This window comes from Nicotiana tomentosiformis, chromosome 7, assembly GCF_000390325.3.
Source record: "Nicotiana tomentosiformis chromosome 7, ASM39032v3, whole genome shotgun sequence".
NCBI lineage: Eukaryota > Viridiplantae > Streptophyta > Magnoliopsida > Solanales > Solanaceae > Nicotiana > Nicotiana tomentosiformis.
The window spans coordinates 45,003,187-45,017,403 of NC_090818.1; the positions used below are offsets into that span (position 1 = coordinate 45,003,187).

Here is a 14,217-nt window from a genome sequence, read left to right on the forward strand (position 1 = left end):
TCAACAATGTTGATCAAATCCAAACAATGTTGAAACTTGACCGCAGTCACCACTTTTGTCAGCATATCAGCAGGGTTCTCCGTAGTATGAATTTTCTTCACCGTGACTCCACCTTCTTCTATGATTTCTCGTACGAAATGATACCGAACATCAATGTGCTTCGTCCTTGCATGATAAACTTAGTTCTTCGCTAATTGAATAGCACTTTGACTATCACAAAAAATTATAATATTTTTTTGTTCAATACCAAGCTCCTTTAGCAACCCCTGAAGCCAAATTGCCTCCTTCACAGCCTCTGTAATAGCCATGTACTCTGCCTCTGTTGTAGACAAAGCAACTGTTGACTGCAAAGTAGACTTCCAACTAACTGGTGTTTTTGCAAAAGTAAACACATAACCAGTAGTTGACCTTCGTTTGTCCAGATCACCCGCAAAATCTGAGTCACAATATCCAACTACAGACCGATTGCCTTCCTGCTCAAAAACTAACCCAACATCTACAGTACTATGAATATACCGTAGAATCCATTTCACAGCTTGCCAATGCTCCTTTCCTGGATTATGCATATATCTGCTAATAACTCCAACGGCTTGTGAAATGTCAGGTCTCGTACAAACCATTGCATACATCAAGCTACCAACAGCATTTGCGTATGGTACCCTTGACATATACTCCTGTTCAGTTTCATCCTTTGGCGACATAGTAGTACTTAGCTTAAAATGGGGAGCAAGTGGCGTACTAATTGGCTTAGTCTTCTTATCTATGCCAAAACGCTGTAGTACTCTCTTCAAATATTCTTTCTGAGATAAACAGAGTTTCTTTGAACGTCTATCTCTTATTATCTCCATGCCAAGAATTTTCTTTGCCTCACCCAGATCCTTCATCTCGAACTCCTCCTTCAGTTGAATCTTCAACTTATCAATTTCTTCCGAATTCTTGGAAGTTATCAACATATCATCAACATATAGGAGAAGATATACAAAGGAACCATCATTAAGTTTGCGCAAATACACACAATGATCGTATTTGCTTCTCTTGTACCCTTGCCGCAACATAAACTTGTCAAATCGCTTGTACCATTGTCTAGAAGATTGTTTCAATCCGTACAACGATTTTTCAAGTTTGCATACCATATTTTCTTTTCCAGCAACTTTGAATCCTTCTGGCTGATTCATGTAGATTTCCTCCTCCAAGTTTCCATGTAAAAACGCAGTTTTTACATCCATCTGAACTAGTTCCAAATCCAACTGTGCTACCAAAGCCAACATAATTCTAATGGAGGAATGTTTTACAACTGGAGAAAATACTTCATTGTAATCAATTCCCTCCTTTTGAGCATATCCTTTGGCCACCAATCTTGCTTTGTAGCGAACATCTTCTTGGTTAGGAAATCCTTCTTTCTTTGCAAATACCCATTTGCACCCAATTGCTTTCTTTCCCTTCGGGAGATTGGCCAATTTTTATGTATGATTCTGATGAAGGGACTGTATTTCTTCATTCATGGCAATCCTCCACTTATCTTCTTCTGAACTTTGGATTGCGTCTTTATAAGTGGTAGGAACACCATCAGTTACAATTGAGGTTGCGCAAGCAACCGTCTCTATGAGACGAACAGGTTTTGTTATTGTCCTTTTTGGCCTGCTGGTTGCTATTGATTCAAGTTGTTGTCGAGGTTCCTGAGTTGGAATCTCCCTCTCTACTGGCTCTTCTTCCAGAGGGTAATCTTCATGAGTTTCCTCCTCTGCTTCTTGTGTAGGAAAAATAAATTTTTCCTCAAACTTCACCTGCTTTGATGCACCACCAGTTTGTTTGACATCTTCAACTGTCACCTTATCTGTTATGGCAGATTCATCAAAGGTAACATCTCTGTTGAATATAATATTCCTTGTCTCTGGACACCATAAGCGGTATCCTTTGACTCCAGAAGTAATCCCCATAAATATAGCCTTCTTTACTCTCGGATCCAATTTTGACTCTTTCACATGATAGTATGCAATTGAGCCAAATACGTGCAAAGAGTCATAATCTACAGCAGGTTTTCCATACCATTTTTCAAATGGTGTCTTGCCATCAATAGCAGCAGATGGTAGACGATTAATGAGGTGGCATGCATATGTAATTGCCTCATCCCAAAATTCTTTGCCCAAGCCAGCATTGGACAACATACACCGTACCTTCTCCAGTAAAGTCTGGTTCATACGTTCTGCCACTCCATTCTGTTGTGGTGTATGTCTGACATTGAAGTGTCGGACGATGCCATCATTTTCACAAACCTTATTGAAATGATTATTTTTGTATTCACCTCCATTGTCTGTGCGAATACACTTGATCCTCCTGCCTGTTTGATTCTCCACCATCGTCTTCCATTTGAGAAAAGTTTCCAACACTTCATCTTTCCTCTTCATTGTATACACCCACACTCTTCGGGAAAAATCATCAACAAAGGTTACAAAATAGTGCTTCCCACCCAATGAAGGTGTTTTGGAAGAACCCCAAACATCAGAGTGTACATAATCCAAAATGCCTTTAGTATTATGGATCGCTATACCAAATTTAACCCTTGTCTGTTTTCCTTTGATACAATGCTCGCAAAACTCCAAGTTGCAAGTCTTTATACCTTTTAACAATCCTTGATTAGATAGAGCTTTCAAGGATTTCCCTCCAGCATGTCCCAAGCGCATGTGCCATAGCCTGGTTGCTTCTGCCTCTTTGTCATCACTGGATGTCACTGTTGCTGTCCCAATAACTGTACTACCACGATAGCGGTACATGTTATTGTTCTTCCGATTGGCCTTCATTACCACTAGTGCACCGGAGCATATTCTCATCACTCCATTTTCTGTAATAATTTTGAACCCTTTTGATTCTAGGGCTCCCACAGAGATGAGATTCTTCTTCAAACCTGGTACATATCGAACATCTGTTAATATTCTGATCATTCCATCATAGCTCCTTAATCTTATTGAACCAATGCCATATGAGGTAAGAGGGCTGTTATCCGCTGTGTGGATGACTCCATATTCTCCTTCTTGAAAATTCACGAACCAGTCCTTGTTGGGACACATATGATAGCTACAAGCCGAGTCCATCAACCATATGTCTGATGATGTTGATAACTCTGTTGTAACTAATGAGAAGTCTGAATCATCACAATCAGCTACATTTGAATCCATAATGGCCTTTCCATTGTTATGTCTGGCCTTATTCTTCAACTTCGGACAGTCTTTCTTCCAGTGCCCCTTTTCTCGACAAAAGGCACATTCATCTTTGCTGGGTCTAGATCTCGACTTGGATCTTCCCTTCTTAGTCCTCGTTTGATTTTGAGGACGACCCCTCACAATTAGTGCTTCTCCTTCTCCGCCCTTCTGTTTTTCTCCCTTTCTTTGTTCATAGCTATACAAAGCCGAACAAACTTCTCTGAGAGAAATTTCGTCATTTTCATGGAGTAGCGTAGTTTCAAGGTGCTCGTACTCATTAGGAAGTGACCCCAACAACATTAAGGCCAAGTCACCATCATCAAAAGTTGCATCCATATTTTACAAATCTGTGATCAACTTATTGAAACTGGTGATATGTTCATTCATTGTGGTACCAGGAACATAGGTGAAGCGAAACAGTCTCTTCTTCATGTACAATTTATTTTGACTATTTTTCTTCAAAAATTTATCCTCCAGTGCTTTCCATAATTTACTTGCAGAAGTTTCCTTTGTGTATGGATATTTCTGCTCTCTAGCAAGGTAGGATCGAATGGTACCGCAAGCAACACGATTGATAATTTTCCAATCTTCTTCTCCAATAACATCTGGCTTCTTTTCTTCAATGGCAAGATCTAGCCCTTGTTGAAAAAGAACATCTAGAACCTCGCCTTGCCACATCCCAAAATGTCCTGACCCGTCAAAAATTTCTACCGCAAATTTCGCATTTGACACAATTCTTGTCATAAGCGAAGATGCCAACGATGACGTATTATTGACACTTGATGTAGATTCTTCTTGTTTACTGTCTCCCATTTTGACACAAATATTATTTAGTAGCTGACGACACAAATCAAGATTATTTCCTTTTTGGTGTGGAAGATCAGACTAAGCTGCAACCACAGAGCATACTCAGACAGAACCTTGACTCAGTTACCAAGATAGATTTTTTCTGATGTGGAAGATCAGACTATGCTGCAACCACAGAGCATACTTAGACAGTACCTTGACTCTGATACCAATTGTTGCGGAAGCCAAATGTATATAGTGTGAATGAGTCACAACTACTATACCAAAAATTATGACAACCACTAAATAATAAACAAGACAATAAGACAACAATAAAAGAACACCAGAATTTACGAGGTTCGGCCAATTTTGCCTACTTCCTCGGACACAATCAATATTTTATTCCACTCCAAAATTACAAGTGAAATAATACTAAAGAGAGAAGATACAAATGCCTTAAGAAGATAAAAGGCAAATGAGAGGTGTATTTAAATCCTAAACATTAGGCCTCCTTTTATAGGGTGAAATTCTCATTCAAAATTGTCATCCACCGATGTGGTACTTTTGCCAATTTCAACAAATCTCCACCTTGGCAAAATTCCACATCTTCAATTTTCTCTCAATAACAAATTTTGGTTGTGTCTTCATCTTCAATCTTTAGTGTTCAACAATGTTGATCAAATCCAAACAATGTTGAAACTTGACCGCAGTCACCACTTTTGTCAGCATATCAGCAGGGTTCTCCGTAGTATGAATTTTCTTCACCGTGACTCCACCTTCTTCTATGATTTCTCGTACGAAATGATACCGAACATCAATGTGCAACTTTAAGCTCTCAATAGTTCCTATGAAGTTAAATGTAGACTACCTACCATATTAAGGAACACTTTAGTTTCTGTCTCTGGGAAACTCATACAAGAAGCATTCGGTAGCATAGCCGCTACATGAGCAGTACTCAGTTTTATGTTTTTATGACACCAAAAGAATATGTTTTTAGCAAAAAGACATGCAATATCTACAAGAATACAGCCAAACGATCACATAACAAACTTAGACCCCATGAAAGGGAAACTAAACCTCCACTGATTATTTTTCTTTACAAGAAGCACCGCACTGCCCTTTTCTCTACCATCCTTCGAAAGAACCAAAGCAGAAAAGGGATGGATCTGGTTTAACATTTCAATTTTGGCAAAAGAGGCACTTGCATTAAAATCCGCTAGTGCTTTACACTGAATCAACGGCCTCAACCTGCTGCCGAGCTAGGTACTTCTCCCTTCGCTCCTTCTATTGATGAACAAGAGCAAGCACACAAACATTGTTAGAGCCTAAAGGAGTCGAACTTGGAAAGATACATGCCTCTATATACAAAGACGGAATCTTACCCATTCATCTATTACTAGACCTTCTCCCACAACTTTTGGTCCAGTTTCAACTGGAGGTTTCTTGCGAGATTCTAATGCTGCCTCAGCTTCAGCCAACTGACGTTTTAGCTTTTCCAGTGCCTTAATCAATCAAGTTATTTAGTTGGAGAATGAACATGGAGCAAATTGTACAAGCAGATAAACAGTAACATGTATTCTTACTGGAGAAGGGCGTTCCGGGTCCAAGAACACCACCCGTAGGACACGTTCAATAGTCACTTGATCCTTTTGTTCATCAAACTGCATCAACACAAACCAACAGGGTTATAACGCTATTGGACGTATTGACAACAAATTCGAGTCATACTATATACTTATAGTCTGTAATTACACATCAGATTTCGCACACAATGGCGACTGAGGCACGAAATTCTCACGTTTAGTTTTGGGAACGCACATACACAATCGCTTTCCAAGGAGAGAACCCAAGTCAAAAGAAAAAGTACGATTGCACCAAGATTGCCTTCCAAGGAGTATAGAATGATGGTGAAAGAAAAGAAAATCTTTAGTAATCCTGACTATTGCAAAGTACATATCAAGCATCGAATACATTTGACCAGATTTTCCTGCTGAAGGCTTTGCTTGAAAACATCATCAAAATATGTTTGTACTGAAGATCATGATTTTAAAGATAACACTACAAGCACATCTCTGTACAATTTTAACAATTCTTTTCTTGGAATATACCAAACGCAACTTATCTAATGTAATGATACTCTACTCAAAAGACAAGAATCAGCTAAAATATTTAATGCTACTCTACTCAAAATACAGGAAACAGCTGAAATATCCTTTCTTAATCAAAGCCTACCGGAAAGTGCTTCTACTATGTCACCATGGCCAAGGTGGTAAGAGAAGCTCCCCAATTAAGCGTAGGACAAAGAAGAAGCAAGCACGGAACTACATGAATATAGCCACCAAAAATTAGCTGTACATCCTGGAAGAACTTTTTGTCTTGAAATTAAGGTGCACCAAAGGTCCGAGTTTCTTCTAAGTTCTAATTTACTTCTTCTACGTTCTAACAAATTATTAACGCATTTAATAAGATAGACATACAGGAGCATGTAAAGAAGATATCATTTCAAATAATGCCTGCCCAATGATAGAGCTCCACATTTACCCACATCTCACCATAAAATACTCTATTTATATAAGCAGTAAATAATATAATCCCCGACTGATTTTCATAAAGATGTTCGGATAGATAGGACAGGGTCCATCCTTGCATAAAGGAAACTACATAGAATGATAGACAAATAAGAACTCGTGACTTTCAGCACCAAAAGGACAAAAACCAAAAATGTCCAGGATACGGACAAGTCCATATACATCTTTCGATTTTAATATGTTAGGTCAAAATGCATGAATCAACAGTAAGAAAATTAGTGTGTTGCATATGATGAGTATTTAAAGTTGAAGAAGCATGATACCCTAACTTACTTCGTGGTTAAAGATGCTGCAAACCAATAAAATTGCCACTTCTAAAAAGAACTAGGAAGTTCAGTCACTTACCAACTCAGGTACGTAATCTGTTCCTTCTTTCACCTTCAAGCTCATGATCTTGAACTTTACCTTGCTCTTTTGATCTACAGGCTTTTCATTGTTCTCAGGGTGCTCGACAAACTTGAAGACTATCATTCAGACACACAATCCAAATATAAGTTGATCTTCTACACAAAAAAGATACTTGAAACAAGATAACTTAAGCAAACCAATTACCAGTGGCAATAACGCTTTCACCAGGTTCGAGAATGCCTCCGGGAGGTCGCATGTAGCAGCTCTTTGGTGCAGTAGTTTGAAACTTGAAATGCAAAAGGAAGAATCAAGGGGGACAAAGGGCATAATCAGAAACTTACACCACTAAGGTGTGAAGGCAATCATAAATAAAAACTCCATAAATAACAACTACTACTATGCCCCAACCCCGAACTAGACAAGGTCAGCTTTATTATTCATAAGAATACCAGAACAATTTAGACCTGAAAAGTCTTTGCAAGATGCATCATTAATTAAGAACTTAAGACAGAAGATATACTCAGGGAGCTACACTGCACAGCAAAAAATGATTTTTTTTACTTTATTTTGTTTTAAATTTTTGTTTACAGATAGATATATAATATTACAAAGCCAGCACCCTTTTGCGACATCAATGTACTTGAGATTCTGCTTTTCGTTAGCTCACTTGTCTTGGTCTAGTCTTCGACCCTAAAGCATAGAACAGACTAATTTGAGATATGGGAATAAGCTTCACAACAAAGAGTAAATGCGAATGGTTTAAAAATAAACACTGTTGGTTCAACATGAACCATCCAGAAGATCCAGAAATGGTAAAATCATTTAGGAAAATAACTACACCTCCTACTAGCGTCTCTTTCTCGTGTTTTTAAATGTAACACCTTCATTTTATAGATTCCAAACACTTGACACAGGTCGCATAAATTAATAAAATTAAAAAAGATTTCTGAAAATGACAGACCTTACTAGCACCAATTATTACGCAAAGGATCCTCAAATAAATCACCTTAAATGCGACATAAGATTTGCTAGTGTTCTTAATCTTTACAGCACTCTTCACCTGTTTTCCCGGTTCATCTGCCAAAAAACAATATAAAATTAAATCAATAAAAGCAGAATGTAATCGCTCACACTCCAACACGAAATTACATGACTTAAAAAAACCGAAAATTGTTGAGCTAAAAGGAAATGAAAAAGTAAAATAAATAAAATCAAAGATAGTCAACGGCGACGCACAAGGAAAGTAGAGATTGTTAGCTGGATCGAGCCGAAGCCTACGCCGAGCCGGAAGCAGTGATCTGGCAACGGAGGTAACAGACGTAGAAGAGCGAGAGATATTTGATCCGACGCCGTTTTGGTGGCTGTGATTCTGAGAGTGAAGATTCTGTGTAGACGAAGAAGATGAAGAGGTAGTTCCTGATTGCCAAAGAGGACAAAGCTTCCAGAGCTTTCCGTCGGAGCTATGCGGCTTGTGGTGGTCGGCGATGGCCATGGGGCGAAGTTTTTGGCCGGAATTCTACTGGAGTTCTCCAATTTTCAGGTCATAAAAATTAGGGCAACTTGTTGAATTGTCCTTTGTGAGGAAAAACTTTCACGTTGACTTAAATGCTATTAAGGTCAGAAAGAAGTCACGTAATGTAATTATATTGAAGTCTTCGGGTGGATTTGTTGCTTTGTTGTAATTCGTAAATTGTCGTTATTTACTGTCTGGAGAAAGTGTTGCAGTTTGATCGAAGTGGAAAGTGCACAGAAACAAGCGCATTTTTTCGGACTTCAAATCACAGTTTTAATTGCATTTTCCTTTTGTTTTCACGTCCGTTCACACTTACCTTAAACATTAATTTAGTTAAAAAATCTTGCAAAATTAACATTCTACGCTGACAATTACACGAGCCTAACAATCTGAAGATTATTGCCTGAGTAGTTGTTAATTTATTGCAATCTCTTCTGGATGATTAGTTATTACACATATAATAATACACAGCATGACGGAGTTGTTAATTTTGAGATTGACGGGAGATGGAATTTTTTTATATTTGAAGGAAAGATAATTAACGTAAATATTTTTTTTATGTTTAATATTTAACAATCATCTAAAGATCGGGTCAAAATCAATGCATGTGCATGTTTTGAAAGAAATTTTAGTTTCATATATTCTTCTTTCTACTTCTTCATTCAAATCAAGTCATTTAAAAATCCTTCTACATTTTTTACTTCTCTCATAGCCCTTTAAATAATTATTTTGAGTTTAATAATTATCTTTTGGAATTTGTTTACTCTTTCATATCCACAGATTATATCTTAAATTCAATATTTTTAAAATTCCTCACATTTCACTTAAATTTCTTTAACTCACAGAAAAACAAATATAATCCAGTACTATTTCTATCAAATATGTTTTATAATTAAATTTTAATTTTGTCATGAAACACACATCATCTTCACAACAGTTAACGACATAATTTAAGTGATATTAAATCAGTAAACACATTCAAGGAATAAAAGTTGATTTTTTTTGTGAGAAAGATTAAGAAACGTGTGTAGCACTAAAAACTGAAATGCATACTACATCATATAATGCATAGCTAAAGAGTGAGGAGTGTATATGTTAGACAGGATTAGAGAGAGGAACAATAACATGAGTAGACGACGACGACGACGACAAGGATTGGGGATGGTAGTGTGTACGCAGACCTTACCCCTACCCTGGAGGTAGAGAGGCTGTTTCCGATAGACCATTGGCTTCCTCCCTCCAAGAACTCTCCACCTTGCTCTTGGGGTGATTCGAACTCACAACCTTTTAATTGGAAGTGAAGGGTGTTTGCCACTAAAGCAACCCAATTTTATCATTAACGTGAGTAGACACCGAATGTGAAATGGCACGGCATATGGCTGTTAGCCAATGACAAAAAACCATAATGACCACGCACACCTACTCATTAACAATGTTATAATGAGCATCAAGAATATTATTACCTTCAATGCCGGCAAATATGATCGTATAGACAAAGGCGGATCCAGAATTTCAAGAGGACGGGTACACTATTATAAAAAAGTGTATTTATAATTTATATTTGACAAGTTTAACTTTTGTCTCTTAACCATGAACCCATTGTAGTTTTGAAATTATAGGTTCAAAATTATTTTTTTTTTTTATAATTTTTACATATATTTATACTTCATGCTGAAAACAAGACCGTTCGGAGTGAGATTTGAACCGCCAATATCACTTGTAAAGATGCACCCAATAATAATTACATCATAAGAGTCTTTGAGCATAGATGCACACACATATATTTAAGTAACTTTGAAGAAATATAATATTATTATACATGGTTTAAAAAAAAAGTATGAGTTCACGTGAACTCATACCCCTCAAGCTGAATACGCCTATGGGATGCATATAATTCTTTTCCATTAACTACACATTCGGATTCAGAGCACAATAATTCACAATATATAGGAAGCAATTCCTTTATTCAAAAGGCCTTACCCTGTGAAAATCTAAATTAGTCGAAGTAGTATGTTCCGAATACTAGGTGGTGGTTGCATATATAAGGAAAATTTTATTCCTTCCATTCAAGGGCAAAGGTGTCAAATTATTTTTTAGTACGAACTTGAATTGTTTGAACTTCTTAACTAAAATTAAAATATTTGAAAACTAGTAATAATAAGTCCTAGTATAAGTTACAATAGTTATTAATTTAAAATACTTTAAAAATCATGATAAATATATCTACTCGTATTTAAAATGAAAATTAGATAACGTATGCATCGAGGAAAAAAAGCTAATTATACGATTTGAACCAAAGCCAATCATAGATTTACGAGCGAAGGGAAATAGAGGGGGGGTAATAATTGATTGTACAAAAATAATTGGTGGTTAATTAAAGACGAAGGTGGCTGAGTGGACGTTGCTCCTATACGACATTTATATTTGTTGGCTAGGTTTGTTGGCGTAGGTTAGTTGGAGGGTAGGAATTAGTTAGGTAATTAAACAAACACTTCTCAGGTGACTTTGACCCTCCACCCTTTTTCATTCCCTTAAGAATTTATTACTCCAATCTCTTGCTCCTTGGTGGAGTAGTAAAATGTGCAATCAGACTCTCAGTACCATCCACCCCATCCACTGAACAATAATAATATTATAATAATAATAATAATAATAATAATAATAAGGTAAAACATTCGGAATTGTCCCTCTACTATTGTAAATTATTTATATATATTCCCGTTATACTTTTCATTCATTTTTGTCTCTATCATTAACAAACTCTTCAGATTTACCACTAACCTTAATGGCCCTATACTGTAGCAGCTGACCTGTCCAATTTTTGTCCATATCAGCTGCCAAGCCAAATGACACCATGTCATTCACCACAAATTGGGTAAGTTTAAGGGGCCATTCACCCACCCCTAATTTTAATACCCGATTCCGACTTAAAATTCACCAATTTCCAATCCATACTCGACCTATTACCCTCCAAATCTGTTTATTTTTTATTTTTACTTCTATTTTTAATCCATTTTCTTTCTTTTTTTTTCTTCTTTACACCTCTTTCTTCCTCATCAAAACACCATGTAACCTCTTTCATACCATTTTCACCCGTAACTACAAAATTAAACAAACAATTTAGCCAAAATAAAATAACATGATAATAATTGGATTTTAAAATTCTGAAATAAATTCATGTGTTCGTTTCTGTTGGGTCAGATTCAAGTAAGAGATTTGGAAGTTCATTATCGAAAATTTAAAGGCTCATCCTGGGTTGGGATTTTCTGCATACGAGGTTGAATTAAACTTTAAGGATTGAAATATTTTAAAATCCAGTTAAAAATTAGCATTAAAAGCGATTTATTGGCTTCACCATTGTTGAACTTTAAGAGTTTCGGATTTGAAAATTTCTTCTAAAAGTTGTGTTCTAATATTGACCGGTAGCAGTTTGAAAATTATTTTTATCAATCATGTTAGAATTATTTCTTGAATTAAGGAAAGAAAGTAAAATTAAAAAAGGAATAAAAAAGAAAAAAAATGGTTAGAAAACTAAATAAAAGATTATGGGGGAGAATGAAGGGTGTTGGCGGTATGAGGACGACGCGTGTGGTTTGGGGAGGGGGGTTATATGACTTAGCAACTAACATGGATAAAAATTGGAGAGATCAACTGCCACAATGTTGGGCCGTTAGGGTTAGGGGTAAATCTAAAGAGTTTGTTACCGGTAGGGGTGAAAATGGACGAAAAGTATAATGAGGGACACATGTAAATAATTTACAATAGTAGAGTGGTGAATCCAGACCTCTTCCCTAATAATAAAGATAATCTAAAATTATGAAAATGTCCAAATATATCCCTCTACTTTCGGGTATTGTTTACGTTTAACCTCCATTATACTATCCGACTCAATTTACCTCCACCGTTATACTATCCGACCAAATTTACCCCTAAGATTAGCAAACTTTTAAAAATTACCCCTTGATCGGTTAAGTAATTCAAAATCTCCCAATTTTCTTTTATTTAAATCACTTATTGTTCTTCTTGCTCCACTATTTTCATAAATTACTATTGATGTGAATGCTAAATGTACTAGACTATACAAATTATTTGTGGATATTTTTAATTACCAATGCACCCATTTCTCTTTTTGTGATAATGGATTTGGAATTGGTTCAAAATTTATTTATTTTTCAACCATATACACACTGTAGAATTCAGTGGGTCTATTTATTATGCATTATATGCAGCTGATCATCATGTATGTAGATGTATATTCAAATATATTTTGTTATTGTCTGATTAGTATAGAGTTCGATCGACTAACTTAAGAGTGAACAATGTGTAGGCATTTGATTAAAGTAAAGTTAAATTCGACAATGTGAAGTTTTCAAGTAACATTAACTTCTATCACTAATACTTGCAAGTCTCCATACCTTTGGTGCAACGAATTTGTAACGACCCGACCGGTCATTTTGATAGTTGTAGCCCCATTCCCCCATTTACTGCTCAATTTATGCTTTACGTTTGTTATGTGACTTCCCGGGGTGATTAGTTTGGGTCCGGTGAGGTTTTAGGAATGAACTGGAACACTTAGCTCCAAGGTTTAAAGTTTAAGTTAAAATAGTGACCGGGTGTCGACTTATGTATAAACGACCTCGGAATAGAGTTTTGATGATTCCAATAGCTCATCCGTATGGTGATTTTGGACTTAGGAGCGTGTCCGGAAAATTTTTTGGAAGTTCGTAGTGAATTTGGCGTGAAATGGCGAAAGTTGTATTTTTGGGAAGTTTGACTGCGGAGTTGACTTTTTGATATCGCGGTCGAAATCCAGTTTTGAAAATTTGTATAGTTCCGTTATGTCATTTATGACTTGTGTGCAAAATTTGAGGTCAATCGCACTTGATTTGATAGGTTTCGGCATCGAATGTAGAAGTCGAAAATTCTTAAGTTCCTTAAGCTTGAATTGGGGTATGATTCGTGGTTTTAGCGTTGTTTTATGTAATTTGAGGTTTCAACTAAGTTCGTATGATGTTTTAGGACTTGTTGGTGTATTTGGTTGAGGTCCCGAGGGCATCAAGGGGAGTTTCGAACGGTTAACGGATCAATAATTGAAGTTGGGAGTTTGCTGAAGTTGAGTTTGCTGGTTTTTGGCTGATCTGGTTTTTCCTTCAGCTGTCAAAAATCGAGATCAAAATCGAGGTTAGGCAATCGAAGTCAGGAAATCGAGGTCAGAAAATCGAGGTCATAAAATCGAGGTTAGGAAATCGAGGTCAGAAAATCGAGGGTAGCGTCTGGACAGAGACTTTAAGTTATAAAACGGGGGCTTCATCCCATTTTCTATTTTTGACAAATTGAAGCTTTGGGAGAGGCGATTTTTGAGAGATTTTCAAGAAAAAACATTGGGGTCAGGAAATCGAGGTCAGCGTCTAGACAGAGACTTTAAGTTATAAAACGGGAGCTTCATCCCATTTTCCATTTTTGACAAATTGGAGCTTTGGGAGAGGCGATTTTTGAGAGATTTTCATGGAAAAATATTGGGGTAAGTGATTCTAACTCGGATTTGGTTAATATACACGAATATATCATTGTTTTCATCATTTAATTAGTGTTTTGAGATTGAATTTTGGGAAAAAATTTAGAAATCTCATAAAATAAATTTTTGAGATTTCGGTGTCGATTCAGAGTTGGATTTGAGTGAAACTAGTATGGTTGGACTCGTAATTGAATGGGTTATTGGATTTTATGAGTTTCGCCGGATTCCGAGATGTGGGCCCCACAGGCGATTTTTGAGTTAAATTTCGGA

At 36.6% G+C, this 14,217-nt stretch overlaps 1 protein-coding gene across 2 annotated transcripts; it reads right to left on the reverse strand.

The window, feature by feature from the left end:
* Window positions 1-4,859: 4,859 nt before the first annotated feature.
* Window positions 4,860-8,638, reverse strand: LOC104108755 (vesicle-associated protein 4-1-like). 2 transcript variants are annotated; one of them, XM_009617874.4, is made up of 7 exons: window positions 8,156-8,638; window positions 7,926-7,996; window positions 7,124-7,205; window positions 6,917-7,035; window positions 5,567-5,644; window positions 5,366-5,485; window positions 4,860-5,267 (listed from the first exon to the last, which is right to left on the reverse strand). In XM_009617874.4, the coding sequence occupies exons 1-7, from the start codon at window positions 8,409-8,411 to the stop codon at window positions 5,208-5,210; spliced, it is 786 nt and encodes a 261-aa protein (XP_009616169.1). In that variant the 5' UTR covers window positions 8,412-8,638; the 3' UTR covers window positions 4,860-5,207. The 2 variants fall into 2 exon arrangements, with proteins under 2 accessions (XP_009616169.1, XP_009616168.1); XM_009617873.4 differs by having other exon boundaries at window positions 7,881-7,996; window positions 8,156-8,624.
* Between the last annotated feature and the right edge of the window lie 5,579 nt (window positions 8,639-14,217).